Consider the following 14,737-nt stretch of genomic DNA (forward strand, 5'->3'; position numbering starts at 1 on the left):
GCTCAAGAGGAGTTCACATAGAGATGTTGGAGGACATGACGACCGATGCATTCATCAATGCCTTGCGGTGTTTTGTGGCCATCCGTGGAGCTGTTAGACATATCAGATTAGACCAGGGATCCAACTTTGTTGGAGCAAGAAATGAAATGGAAAAAGCTCTAAAGGAGATGAACAAGGAAAGAGTGGCCGCATATCGAGCAGATAGACAGTGTGACTTCTGCATGAATGTGCCAGGCTCAAGTCATGTAGGCGGCAGATCAGGACAGTGCGGAGTGTACTAGGCTCAGTCCTTGCACAGAGTGCCAGAAGATTGGACGATGCTTCTTTAAGGACATTCTTATACGAAGCCATGTCAATCATGAATAATCGCCCACTTACTGTTGACAGTATCAGTGAGCCTTCAAGTCTGGAGCCATTAACACCAAACCATCTGCTCACCATGAAATCCTCTGTTCCTCAGCCCCCACCAGGTAAATTTGTTAAGGAAGACTTGTATGTCAAAAAGCGGTGGAGGCGAGTGCAATATCTGTCAATATATCTGTCTACAATTTTGGAACAGGTGGAGAAAGGAATATCTTGCCAACATCACTCTTAGGCAACGATGGCATGCTCCAAGGAGAAGTGTACAAGTTGGTGATGTTGTGATTGTCAAGGAAGAAGAGATCCCTCGTAATGAATGGAAGCTTGCCAGGGTTCTTGAAGTACAAAAGGATGATGACAGACTGGTGCGAAAAGCAACAATACAGATAGGGGAGAGAAAGCTAGGGAAAAAGGGTCAACGACTCATTAATCCATCCATTCTTGAACGTCCCATTCATAAATTAGTAGTACTTGTAGAAAACAACTAAAATGAGTTCCAAGGGAGCTAACCTCTAAACACCTACTTGTGTGGAGAGTTTGAAGTATTGGTCTTGACTTCAGCATTTGGAATTTACTAGATTTATTCAAATATTGGCCTAAGGGTTATCATAAATCATAGTAATTTGGTGGGAGTGTAACTGTCTTAGAGACGTGGTTCATTGAGTTGTTTATTGCAATATATGTGTATGTATGTATATATGTTATAAAGGGTTATGAGTTCATGAGTTCATACTGTAATGTAAATGTTAAACTGTAGTGCTGTTTAAGTGACCAAAGTGAGAAAATGTGTTTTATTTTGAAGGACTCAGCTAGAGCATTATGGTTAAGGATCTAACGTGGTTGCAGAAAAAGAGTAAACAATACGGCCCCAAAGTAAACGTATTCTATACGCGGTCCAAGAGGCGCACACGGTAACTGTTTTTGAGTGGTTTACCTTGCACGTGATATTTGCCTTTGTATAAGAAGATGTAATACGTTTCAGCGGTTTGCTTATTACTTTACATTTCTATTGTAGTAATGTGGTCGGACCTGTTTATTAGCGAGCACTAGCTTGAAATGACGGATGTATGTTTGAAACTTTGTCTTTGTTTTGTAGTTTTCACGATGTCTGCTGTCGAGTGAGTGAGAGAGAGAGAGAGAAGTAAATCTTCAAAAGACATCTGTATGATGCGTGGCCGTTATTTAATTGGACCGGTGTAGTTACACAGCAACCAAATTTAAGCACATTTGTGGCATTCACCAACTGAACTCCTTCGTCCAAAAGGTCAGATGTCTTTGAGTTGTGTCCTTCCATCGAAGCATGCGTTCAGATGACACTCAGGTGGATCTGATCTCCTCATCGGAGGCTCGTTCAATGAACTCAGCTTGCAGCCAGTGTTCACCTGTTCTAAATATGGCTGCGCCTCAAGTTTCCAGCAGGTCAGCATTGTGATAGTGGGAAACATGGCATCAGAACTAAGTGAAAGTGTCAGAAGTCAAAGTGTTATTGTGAGCAAAGAGGGAGTCAAGTCATGGCCAGACTAAAGGTTTCTAAGGGGGCAGTACATGGAACTCTAAAACGCTTTGCAGAAACGGGATCAGTTGTATCCAAAGCTCGATCAGGCAGACCAACAGTGACCACACCATCAGAAGATCAATACATCAAGCTTAGTTCCCTGAGAGATAGAAAAGCACCATCATCACGGATGCACAATCTGCTAAATAAAGAACGCCACACTCCAATCAGCAAAAGGCCTGCCAAAAGAAGGCTGTCTTGTAGTGGTCTCAGAGGACCAGTAGCAGTTTCTAAACCACTTCTCAGAAGGTGAAACAAGGCCAAACTCTTGGGGTGGGCTAAGAAAGAGCAGCATTTTACTGTGGATGAAGAAAAGTCCTATTTACTGATGAATCCAGGTTAGAGATTTCTGGCAGTAACAGAAGGGTGTATGTAAGGAGACGAGCAGGAGAGAGAATGATACCTCCTGACTGTACATATATATATATATATGTATATATACACATATATACATATATATATATATATATATATATATACACATATACATATACAGTGCTGTGAAAAAGTATTTGCGCCCTTCCTGATTTCTTATATTTTTGCATATTTGTCACACTTATTTGTTTCAGATCATCAAACACATTTTAATATTAGACAAAGATAACCCGAGTAAATACAAAATGCAGTTTTTAAATGATGATTTCATTTTATTAAGGGAAAAAAGCTATCCAAACCTACCTGGCCCTATGTGAAAAAGTAATTGCCCCCCCTTGTTAAATCATGAATTAACTGTGATTAACCACATTTTTTGGAAAGCTGAGTTCAATTTCACTAGCCACACCCGGGCCTGATTACTGCCAGACCTGTTGAATCAAGAAATCACTTAAATAGAACCTGTCTGACAAAATGAAGCAGGCTGAAAGATCTCAAAAAGCAAAACATCATGCCGAGGTCTAAAGAAATTCAAGAACAGGTGAGAAACAAAGTCATTGACATCTATCAGTCTAGAAAGGGTTACAAAGCCATTTCTAAGGCTTTGGGACTCCAGCGAACCACGGTGAGAGCCATTATCCACAAATGGAGAAAACTTGGAACAGTGGTGAACCTTCCCAGGGGTGGCCGGCCTACCAAAATTACTCCAAGAGCATCACTCATCCAGGAGGTCACAAAAGAACCAAGAACAACATCTAAAGAACTGCAGGCCTCACATCGGTGTCCATGATACAACAATAAGAAAGAGACTGGGCAAAAATGGCATCCATGGGAGAGTTTCAAGGCGAAAACCACTGCTGACCAAAAAGAACACAAAGGCTCGTCTCACATTTGCCAAAAAACATCTCGATGATCCCCAAGACTTTTGGGAAAATATTCTGTGGACTGACGAGACAAAAGTTGAACTTTTTGGAAGGTGTGCGTCTCGTTACATCTGGCGTAATACTAACACAGCATTTCATAAAAAGAACATCATACCAACAGTCAAACATGGTGGTGGTAGTGTGATGGTCTGGGGCTGCTTTGCTGCTTCAGGACCTGGACGACTTTCCGTAATTGATGGAACCATGAATTCTGCTCTCTAACAGAAAATCCTGAAGGATATCCAGCCATCAGTTCGAGACCTCAAGCTCAAGCGCGCTTGGGTTATGCAGCAGGACAATGATCTGAAACACACCAGCAAGTCCACCTCTGAATGGCTTAAAAAAACCCAAAATGAAGGTTTTGAAGTGGCCTAGTCAAAGTCCGGAGTTAAATCCAATTGAGATGCTGTGGCATGACCTTAAACAGGCCGTTCATGCTCGAAAACCCTCCAATGTGGCTGAATTAAAACAATTCTGCAAAGAAGAGCGGGCCAAAATTCCTCCACAGCGATGTAAATGACTCATTGCCAGTTATCACAAACGCTTGATTGCAGTTGTTGCCGCCAAGGATGGCACAACCAGTTATTAGGTCTAGAGGGCAATTATTTTTTCACATAGGGCCAGGTAGGTTTGGATAGCTTTTTTTCCTTAATAAAATGAAATCGTCATTTAAAAACTGCATTTTGTATTTACTCGGGCTATCTTTGTCTATATTAGAATTTGTTAGATGATCTGAAACATTTAAGCGTGACAAATATGCAAAAAAATAAGAAATCAGGAAGGGGGCAAATACTTTTTCACAGCACTGTATATACATATATACACACACACACATATATATATATATATATATATATATATATATATATATATATATATATATATATATGTATATATCCAATCAGTACAGTGACTTCACTTGACCAGGTTTCTACATGTACACCTCTCTGCAATAATAAAAATAAACAGATACCATGTAACTGCCCTAAGGCACTAAACTGACTAAGTTAAACTACTGAAGTGTCATTAATATGCACAGTGTTTTTACATGAGCAGGTGACTTTACGGGCAAACATAACATACTTTTATTTTGACAAGATGTAGACTGAGACTTTACAACTTTTACTGTTATATAAGAGGAACACAACTTGATGATCGATGTCCTAGAGGTGAAGCCTTCCTATTCTTTAGCTCTGGAGGAGCTCACTGGACCCATTAAAACAACCGACAATCCAAAGCTTTGTCAAAACTTGCCATTTTCAGCATAAAGGCTGCTAGCTCGGAGGTTGATGTTGTTTCACATAATGACAGGGACTTAAGTCTGGCGATCCCAGCAGCCTACATCTGGTGAGTCAGACTAGTTTGAACCATATGAAGAAGAATTCAGACTGTCGAGGAACAAAGTTGAAATGTGACAATTAATGCTACAGTAGGCAATATTAATATAATATTAAATATAACAATATTGAATTGAAGGGCTCCTTTAAAAAATAGTGTGTATGTGAGCACCCACCCCTGTGTATTTAGTCTTTTAAAAAAGTGGACCAGGGCTGAATCAAACAGGGGTTCTGTGTTTTCATTCCTCTCTTCCAACCTCTACCTCCACTTCACCCTCCAATCCAGAAGGTGGAACCTTCTGTAGAAGCCCTTGTTTGTACAGAGTCGATGTGATTGGCCAGTTAAGTGCTAACTAACCCTGGTTAGTTGTTTGATTCAGACCTGGTCCACTTTTTTAAAAGACTAAATACAAAGTATTTTTAAAGGAGCCCTTCAATTAAATGTTGTTAGTAACATGCAATGATCAATATTCATTATTTCAACCAAAATTATAATTAAATAATATTTCCTACTGTAGCTTTAAGTTGTAGTTTAAAAGAAGGAATATCAATATTATGTCTTTTTCTTGGCCACGGTACTGATTTTATAATAGTTATAAAATCTGTTTATTTGTGTAACATGTATTATTGTTAATGTCAGGTGTGTCACACTGGTCAAATCAAGGTGATGTCTGCAGTCTGAATCATGACTTTCCTTCCTCCCCCCTCTACCCGACACAGCCCAGTCCGCAGCATGGTGGCTGGCAGCAGGCGGCCATCATGTTGTTGCTGGAGACGACCTCAACCTCCATCAGGTCCTCCAGGCTGTCGTCCGGCTCGTCCAGTTCACTGTGAGCTTCGGCCCACGCCGGCTGGATCGCCTCCACCGACCAGAACGCAACTGGAATCTGCAGAACACAAACAAGTTTAAACAAAACACAGCAAGACACTTCCACCAGGTACAGGTACAAGGTACAAAACACTCCTGCAGTTAAAACCAACTTCCACCAGGTACAAAGTACAAGATACTGCACCCAGGTATAAGACCCAGTTCTACCTTCAGACCTGTGTCTGGTCTGCAGGTGGAATCTTGTCATGTACTATATGTTCTAAACAGGAAGTATTCCCTCTCTCTGGTTCTGTCTCACCCTCAGCTGCATCTCACTCAGCATGGCCTCAAGCCCTGTAATGTGATTGGTCAGATCAGGGCTCCTCTCCTCCTCCAAGGTGAGCCATGGCGCCTGGACTGAAGCCACTCTAGCTGCCACGCCGACCACGCCATCAATACATCCTGGAGAGGGGAAATACACAGGTAAGAGGTCCAACGTTACTAAAGCCCATTAGTTTGTCAATCAAGATAATCAGACTGGACTGATGCTATATGCTTGAAACACATAGCAATATTTAGTTTTTTTCAGGGATCCTTGAGGAGTGTTTACGGCTCAACTCCTCCTTCTACAAATCTACATATACTGACAGTGCAAAATATATATATATATATATATATATATATATATATATATATATATATACAGTCATGGAAAAAATTATTAGACCACCCTTGTTTTCTTCAATTTCTTGTTCATTTTAATGCCTGGTACCACTAAAGGTACATTTGTTTGGACAAATATAATGATAACAACAAAAATAGCTCATAAGAGTTTAATTTAAGAGCTGATATCTAGCCATTTTCCATGGTTTTCTTGATAATAACCAAAATCACTTAAGTTCTTACATCAATAGCTATGGCATTGTACTGCCAAAAACAGTGCTTTTAGGCATTCCATGTTTTCTTTTCTGTCTGTTTTAGTCACATGATACACACAGGAGTTAGTACTTGATTGCATAACCATTGTTTTTGATGACTGCAGCCATGCGTCTTGGCATGCTCTCCACCAGCTTCTGACATTGTTCTGCTGTCACAGCAGCCCATTCCTGTTGCACAAATTCAAACAAATTTGCTTTGTTTTTGGGCTTGTGGTTCTCCATTTTGAGTTTGATGATTTTCCACAGGTTTTCCATTGGATTTAGATCTGGTGATTGAGCAGGCCAAGGCATGGTTCGAATGTTCTGGTTCTCCATCCAGGCTTTAACTGACCTTGCCGTGTGGCAAGGGGCATTGTCTTGTTGGAAAATCCAGTCATTCGAGGCAGGAAAGAGTTTTCCAGCTGATGGAAGAAGACTGTTTTCAAGAGTAGCCCTGTACATGACCTGGTTCATTCGCCCTTCACACAATTGCATTTGCCCTGTTCCACCCATACTGAAACAACCCCAGATCATCACTGATCCACCCCCATGTTTTACTGTAGGGGCAAGACAGTCTGGTTTGTAGGCTTCTCCAGGCTTCCTCCTAACCAGTAAGTTGGCTGGAGTGGTTATCAACTCAAAATTGGATTCATCACTGAAGAGAACCATAGCCCAATCATCAACAGTCCAATCCTTGTGATCCCTAGCAAAGAGTAACCGGGCCTTCCTCTGCCTTTCGTTGATGAGGGGCTTCTTCCGTGCCCTGTGTGACTTCAGACCAGCTGCAAGAAGTCGGTTTCGAGCTGTCCTTGCCGAACAAGTCACATTTCTCGACAGTGCCCACTCATTTTTAAGGTCCCTGGAGGTCTGACGACGATTCCTGACACAGGAACGGATGAGTGCACGGTCATCTCGTGGGTTAGAAAGACGTTTCCTGCCTCGACCAGCTAGCAATTTGGTAGTACCATGTTCGGCTTGTTTTTTCTTGGTGTAATGAACGGCTGTCTTGGAGATCTTCAGTTTTTTGGCTACCTGTCTCTCACTCATGCCAATTTCCAGCAGTGCCAAGATGGCTGCCTTTGTGGCTTCACATAATTCTTTTGTTTTAGGCATTATGTGAGAGCTGACAACTTCTGAGTTGTGCTACGGCTTGAATGTAAGCAGGAAACCACTCCAGGCCTTTGCATGTGCAGTGCTGCTTATGACATGAAATGGCCTCTTATATACCCTGGGAATACAATTAAGCTTAAGCATGTCAAATAGGACATAAAGTATTATGTAATCAGCAGCATTTTTTGTCGTGTTCATTGTATTCTTCAGGTAATATACCTTTAGTGGTACCAGGCATTAAAATGAACAAGAAATTGAAGAAAACAAGGGTGGTCTAATAATTTTTTCCATGACTGTATATATAGACATACATATACATTGCTGTTGTATATATTTTTTACTTTTATTTTTCACTTAAATATTGTAAATGTGTATATTTTTATTTTCTATTTCTTATTTTTATATTTTGTACATACTTTTATTTCTAAATTTATGCTGCTTTCTAATCTTGAATGGGAGCACCGGTACTGTGCAATTTCCCCCCGGGGATCAATAAAGTATTTCTGATTCTGATTCCTTAGAGGTTGTAGGGGTCTTTGGAGATGTTACAAGGATCTTAATGGAGGTTAATCCTTCAAAAGTTTGAGGATTGCAGTGGATTTATCAGAGACCCTTCGGAGGGGTTCAAGGCATCACTAAGACTGTTTGGGACCTTAAAGAATGTCTATTGGCTCACTGGGATGTTTGAGGGCTCCTTGAAAATGTTTCAGTGGTCCTCAATAAGGTTGTTGGGGTCCTTGAAGAATTTGCTGCACTCATTGACAATGTTACAGGTATTCTTGAGGAGGTTCCAGGATTTTTGAGGAGGCTGTAAAGATCCCAGGGGAGGTTCATTCTTTCTTAGGTTTGGTGATTTCTGAAGGAAGTTCCAGAAACCTTTGGGGAGGTTCTAGGGGTCAATTTGGAGTCTCAGAAACTCTACACATCTTCTGTCGCAGACTGAAAACTCATCTGTTCAGACTGCACTTTGGCCCATAATAAAAAAACAAACTCTTTATCGATCTCTTATTGTTTCTAAATGTAGCACTTAAAGCAGAAGTTGATGTACTTGCATGATTCTTGCAACTTTGGATTGTATGCACATGGTTGAAATGCACTTATTGTAAGTTGTTTTGGATAAAAGCGTCAGCTAAATAAAGTTATTGTAGGATTCTTTAAGGAAGCTCAAAGGGAGGCCTCAGGTGTCTCTGAAGAGTTTCTAGGAGTCTTTCTGTAGGATCTGGGGATCTCTAAGGAAGCTCCAGGAATCCTTGAAGATCATACAAGTGTCCTTGAAGACGTTCTCAGGATATTTAAGGCAGTTCCTGGGTTCATTTTCTGCTGCCCGACAGCAATTCAGTGGGAAGCAAAGAAAGGAGGTAAGAGAACATGGTGAGGAAACAAGGAAGGAAAAACAGTGGGACAGGTAGGAGGCTAAGGTACCACATAGCTCAGCCAATCACACAGACATTAAGTTGAAGCCATCGGCTGACCTGTGTTGACCAGTGAGCGTCTGTCATAGCGCTGGGTCAGAGGGAACCGTCCAATCAGATCGCAGGCCTTATGGAGGTCAGACAGGAAGTTCTCTAACACCGACAGGAAGAGAACCCACAGACGCTCTGACACCTGTCTGTCCTCCACACCTGAGGGGGCAGAGTCACAGTCTGATAGCAGACGCACCAGACGCCGAGACAGACCTGCAGACAGGGAGACAGAGACAGGTGAGAGACAGACAGACAGGTGAGACACAGACTGGTGCAGGTCTTCGTACCACTGCAGATTCGGTGTGCGAGCGCTCTGGTCTCGTCCATCTCGTCTCGCAGGAAGCTGCAGTCTGCCGAGCTGCCGAGCGACGCTGCCAGCTGCTGGAAACAGGAAGTGACCCGACTGAGAGCCTCCTGAGCGCGTTCACACTCGCCCTGCTGCCGCCGCCGCGCTGCCAGCTCGTCCACTGAACGACGCCACCGACTCATGATGTCATCACCCACCTGCCGAAGAGGAGGCCAGGTGAGGAGGGACAGGTCTGTGGATCTGTTGTCGTTGTTTAAGAGTTAATATTATTGATAGGTTGATAAAATACCTGGATTAATGAATCTCTTCTTTAATCTTTGATTCCTGATCTCTCCAATCGTCTCCAAAAAATTAACTGCTGACATAAACAAACACGATCTGTTAACTGACTGACTGAACATGACCGACCTCCCAAAAAACAGAGACAGCCGCCCACCAGCTACATGAAGACGAGACCTGGAGCTGCATCCGAAATCAGTACATACCCAATATGTGTACTATCATTCAACATACTTTTGTATGAATGAACCGTACGTAGTACATTCAGACGCACTGCTGAGCACGTAATAATCACGTCACTTTCTGCCTCGTCGGGTGGAGACAGTGCATCTACAATCCTGTGACAAAACGATGAGCTCATTAAAAATATATATCACGCCTAACAAAGTGAAACCTTATACTTACATTTCAACTGAAGCATTACTGATGTTATGGCAGAGCTGCCTTGGTCGCTGTCCACCATTGTCTGTTATGTTGTTGTCGTCGCTACTGCATTGCATTGTGGGATATTTATGCCAGTGTAGTGTCCAGTGCTTGCATACTATAATATTTCCCTGTAGATAGTATGTACTTCACGGACATACTAAAACATCTCACATGCTGTTTTAGCGTACTAAATAACATGTTAGTATGGAACTTCAGGTGCAGCCAGAGACTCAACTTGAGAAGGAGGTTAAAAATCATGTGATTTGTTGTGGTTAACGTTGAGCTGCAGTGAAATCACATATTTTAAATGTATTAAGTTGTACATTTATTATATTGATTTCATTTTAAATGTTAACAGCAGACTAGTCTCACATAGCCAGACCCTCTCCACACTCTGGAGACAGGTCCGCCTCAACCCATCGTCGTCCTGGGACAGAAGATAAAAACGCTCTGGCTTGTTTGTATTTCTTTAAACCAATCACAACCGTCATATTTTTATTTCAGAATCAGGTTTATTGCGAAGTAGGTTTTCACATATAAGGAAATTGTCTTGGTGTTTGGAGACACAGAGGGGAGCCGGTGCTGACGTGTCTCTCCAGCTTCACGTGCTGCCACCAGTTAGACAGGAAGCCTGTGATCCCCCTGAAGGTGGAGTCAGGCACACTCAGCTGGGAGAGCTTGCCCTGCAGGTGTTGAAGTCCACAAACAGGATCCTGGCATAGGTCTGTATGGTATCGATCTACACAGCCTCGTCAGTAGCTGAAGTTCATTGTTCAGCTTATTGCACAGTGAACGCACGTTTGACAGAAATATTCCTGGTAACGGCGCCGGTGGAGACGAACAGGCGCACGTTTCCTTCCTCTGGCGTTTCACTGCCTTGACCAGAATGTCCAATAATAACACGGATGTGATGACAAAAGTGGGGTATAAATCTGCTGGATTTGTTCCCCTGATGTTCATGAGCAACACTGTGAGACACTAAAGTGTTTGAAGATATTGTAGAAGCCATATATATATATATATTTTATGTTTTTATTGCATCCCACTTACTACGTACGGCATGACGTCACGGGGGTTGGATTGGCAATAATTATAGTATTTATTCACCTGTTCACCCGGCGACTGAGGGGGGTTGAGTAGGGTTCTCACATTTTCTTTCTCACAGTATACATGTCAGCCTCTCAGCAGCTTCAGGTAGTTTCACGAAGTCATTATAGATATTATCTGATTGCTGCTGTCGCCTGTAGAGGGCAGCATTAATGAGTTTAAGATTTTATTAAGGTTTGTGTTCGAGCTCTGAAATATTTTCAGCTGCTGATTAATGATGAAAAGTATTCAGGTATATAACAGCTTTACCAGATTAGGGACAAATCAATGGGAACAGCATTTGGGGTTATTAATGGCTAAATGAATGTTTTGTGTGTTCTTATTTATGGCTAATTACTAATTTATAAAGCATCTGTAAATTATTTATCCTTAAATAAAACAATAGTAACAACTTATAAACTCTTTATAAACTGTGACATCACAGATAATCAGTTTCTGTTCAAAGTGCGACTTCACTGTAGAAAAGCTTTAATTATTTTTTTCTGTGATAGAAACAATATATTAATATATTATATAATTATAGGTAAACTGTTGTGATAAATAAACTAAACTACAAACATTTCTTACGTTACCAAAATGTTTAAAAACTTCGAACAGCTTCCGTGACCTCCAGAGATTTAAAGTTTTAGAATAAAGTCCATCTGTGGTCCTACCTGCTGCTGATCACGACCTCTTCGTCTGTAGTGGAGGACCGTGCAGCGTCAGGCAGGTTTCTATAAACACTCTTCTTCTCCTCTCAGGGGACTGTCAGTGTTTTTAATTAACACCTGGAGGCCAGCTGAGGCTTGAATCCTCTCAGCTCCCAGGAGACTCTTTCTATTACCCTCATCTCTGCCTTGCAGGCACACCACTCTGTCAGGGATTCACCTGTCCAGGTAGACTTTCTCATGTCAGGGTTATTCATAGTCAGAAGGACCCAGGTCCAGTAGTCGGCTGTTCTAGTCTTTTCCCCATCCAGGAATAACAATCACTGTTGTTTAATGAGTTTTGTTAGCATCAGTTGTTGTTTTGTAGGTGGAAAACAATTTTATCTTCAGATTCAGATGTAATATATATATATAATAATGTATATACTGTCAGCAATGTTAAATGCTGTATACACAATAAAGGCTAACTTAAAGCTAAAAGACTTAGCTAACGCTACTGTGCATTATAAAGGTGTTAGCTGCTAACTTTGTTCATCATAAATGTGAATATTGATTTTTGAGACAAATATATGTGATCAATAAAAATCAAAGTTGGTTATGAAACAAAACATCTGTTTAGTGTCTGTCAGTGTTGATCTTTAAAAGATGGAATTTATTTTAAAAAGAAAAGAGCAGGGAGGTTATCCAAGACATGGGTTGATCACAAAATATATATTCAGCTATTGATATTATTTAATTATTTCTATTTAATTTGAAAATTGAGTTTAATTCTTCATTTTTTATATTTTCTAACGTACAACTACGTCCTCATTCCTGCCAGAGGGACCTGTGTCGCTTCCTGTTTATTATAAAGTGGAGACAAAGTGTGTAAATGTGTCCACTATATGTTGCCCCGAAACATCACAGTCCAACACGTTCCCTGCTGTCTGCTAACAATGCCACAATGCACTGCTCTGTTTTATAAATTATAGATATAGATATATATATAGATAGACTCAACAGAGCGAGAGATTTCTAGTCTAAACAGCTAACTAAACCTAACGCTAAGCTAATTTGACATAATGTCAGTTAGTGGCAACGTGGAGTTTATCTCAGGTTTTTAATAAGTGATGTTAGTGGCTAACTTTATCCAACAGGTAATAATTATATGATAGTTGATTAGTAGAACGACAGCCACTTAAAATCTGCTAGTCACTGCTTCAGCCTCCTTCTTTCAAGGCTCGACAATCTTAGAATATAACAAGAAATGATCCCAGACCTGGTTAAATGTCCCTTTAGTATCATCATGCTCTCAAAAGAAGCTGTCTCAGTCCCTTTGTGTACTCTGGTCTACGTGGACTCCTGAGAGTGCTAGCCCAAACTCTGCTTTGGAAACCCCTGGAGGCAACAGAGACCTGTCTCCAAGGAGACACAGTTGAGACCAGCACTGGTAACACCATAGAAATATAATTGAATTGTGGGTCTACAACCATCTAGATGGTGCTTTCCACTTAGAAAGATTAGTTTTTATCTCTGGAAGCAGTGGAGTCATGTTGATTAGCAGTATGAACACCTTGTTCCTAGACACCTCATCCCTGAGGATCTCCATCTAGTCTGACATCAGAATCAGAAATACTTTATTGATCCCCGGGGGGAAATTACACATGATGTAATGATTGATGGGTGTCAACCTCTTGATATCAGCATAACTTCTGATTTCTGCCATGTGATTTTATATCCTGATAATTCAGAAAATCTTTCAATTGTATTCATAATAAGAGGGACAGATGTGACAGTGCAATACATACATATATATAAATATAGACATACATATTCATTGCTGTTGGATATATTTTTTACCTTTATTTTTCACTTAAATATTATAAATGTGTATTATTTTCACCAGTACTGTACAATTTCCCCCCAGGGATCAATAAAGTATTTCTGATTCTGATTCTGATCCTTAACCAGCAGTAAAATATCATCTGCATACAGTGCATCCGGAAAGTATTCACAGCGCTTCACTTTTTCCACATTTTGTTATGTTGCAGCCTTATACCAAAATGGATTAAATTCATTTTTTTCCTCAAAATTCTACACACAACACCCCATAATGACAACGTGAAGAAAGTTTTTTTGAGATTTTTGCAAATTTATTAAAAATAAAAAACCTGAGAAATCACATGTACATAAGTATTCACAGCCTTTGCTCAATACTTTGTTGATGCACCTTTGGCAGCAATTACAGCCTCAAGTCTTTTTGAATATGATGCCACAAGCTTGGCACACCTATCTTTGGGCAGTTTCACCCATTCCTCTTTGCAGCACCTCTCAAGCTCCATCAGGTTGGATGGGAAGCGTCGGTGCACAGCCATTTTCAGATCTCTCCAGAGATGTTCAATCGGATTCAAGTCTGGGCTCTGGCTGGGCCACTCAAGGACATTCACAGAGTTGTCCTGAAGCCACTCCTTTGATATCTTGGCTGTGTGCTTAGGGTCGTTGTCCTGCTGAAAGATAAACCGTCGCCCCAGTCTGAGGTCAAGAGCGCTCTGGAGCAGGTTTTCATCCAGGATGTCTCTGTACTTTGCTGCATTCATCTTTCCCTCTATCCTGACTAGTCTCCCAGTTCCTGCCGCTGAAAAACATCCCCACAGCATGATGCTGCCACCACCATGCTTCACTGTAGGGATGGTATTGGCCTGGTGATGAGCGGTGCCTGGTTTCCTCCAAACGTGACGCCTGGCATTCACACCAAAGAGTTCAATCTTTGTCTCATCAGACCAGAGAATTTTGTTTCTCATGGTCTGAGAGTCCTTCAGGTGCCTTTTGGCAAACTCCAGGCGGGCTGCTATGTGCCTTTTACTAAGGAGTGGCTTCCATCTGGCCACTCTACCATACAGGCCTGATTGGTGGATTGCTGCAGAGATGGTTGTCCTTCTGGAAGGTTCTCCTCTCTCCACAGAGGAACTCTGGAGCTCTGACAGAGTGACCATCGGGTTCTTGGTCACCTCCCTGACTAAGGCCCTTCTCCCCCGATAACTCAGTTTAGATGGCCGGCCAGCTCTAGGAAGAGTCCTGGTGGTTCCGAACTTCTTCCACTTACGGATGATGGAGGCCACTGTGCTCATTGGGACCTTCAAAGCAGCA

At 41.4% G+C, this 14,737-nt stretch overlaps 1 protein-coding gene across 1 annotated transcript; it reads right to left on the minus strand.

Annotated features, from left to right (window-relative positions):
- Positions 1-5,254: 5,254 nt before the first annotated feature.
- LOC139283307 (regulator of G-protein signaling 9-binding protein) lies at positions 5,255-9,334 on the minus strand. Its single transcript, XM_070903305.1, has 4 exons — positions 9,133-9,334; positions 8,855-9,058; positions 5,675-5,817; positions 5,255-5,434 (listed from the first exon to the last, which is right to left on the minus strand). Exons 1-4 carry the CDS (start codon positions 9,332-9,334, stop codon positions 5,255-5,257), a joined length of 729 nt encoding a protein of 242 aa, XP_070759406.1.
- Positions 9,335-14,737: the final 5,403 nt, after the last annotated feature.

The sequence above is a fragment of the Enoplosus armatus genome, chromosome 3 (genome assembly GCF_043641665.1).
Source record: "Enoplosus armatus isolate fEnoArm2 chromosome 3, fEnoArm2.hap1, whole genome shotgun sequence".
NCBI lineage: Eukaryota > Metazoa > Chordata > Actinopteri > Centrarchiformes > Enoplosidae > Enoplosus > Enoplosus armatus.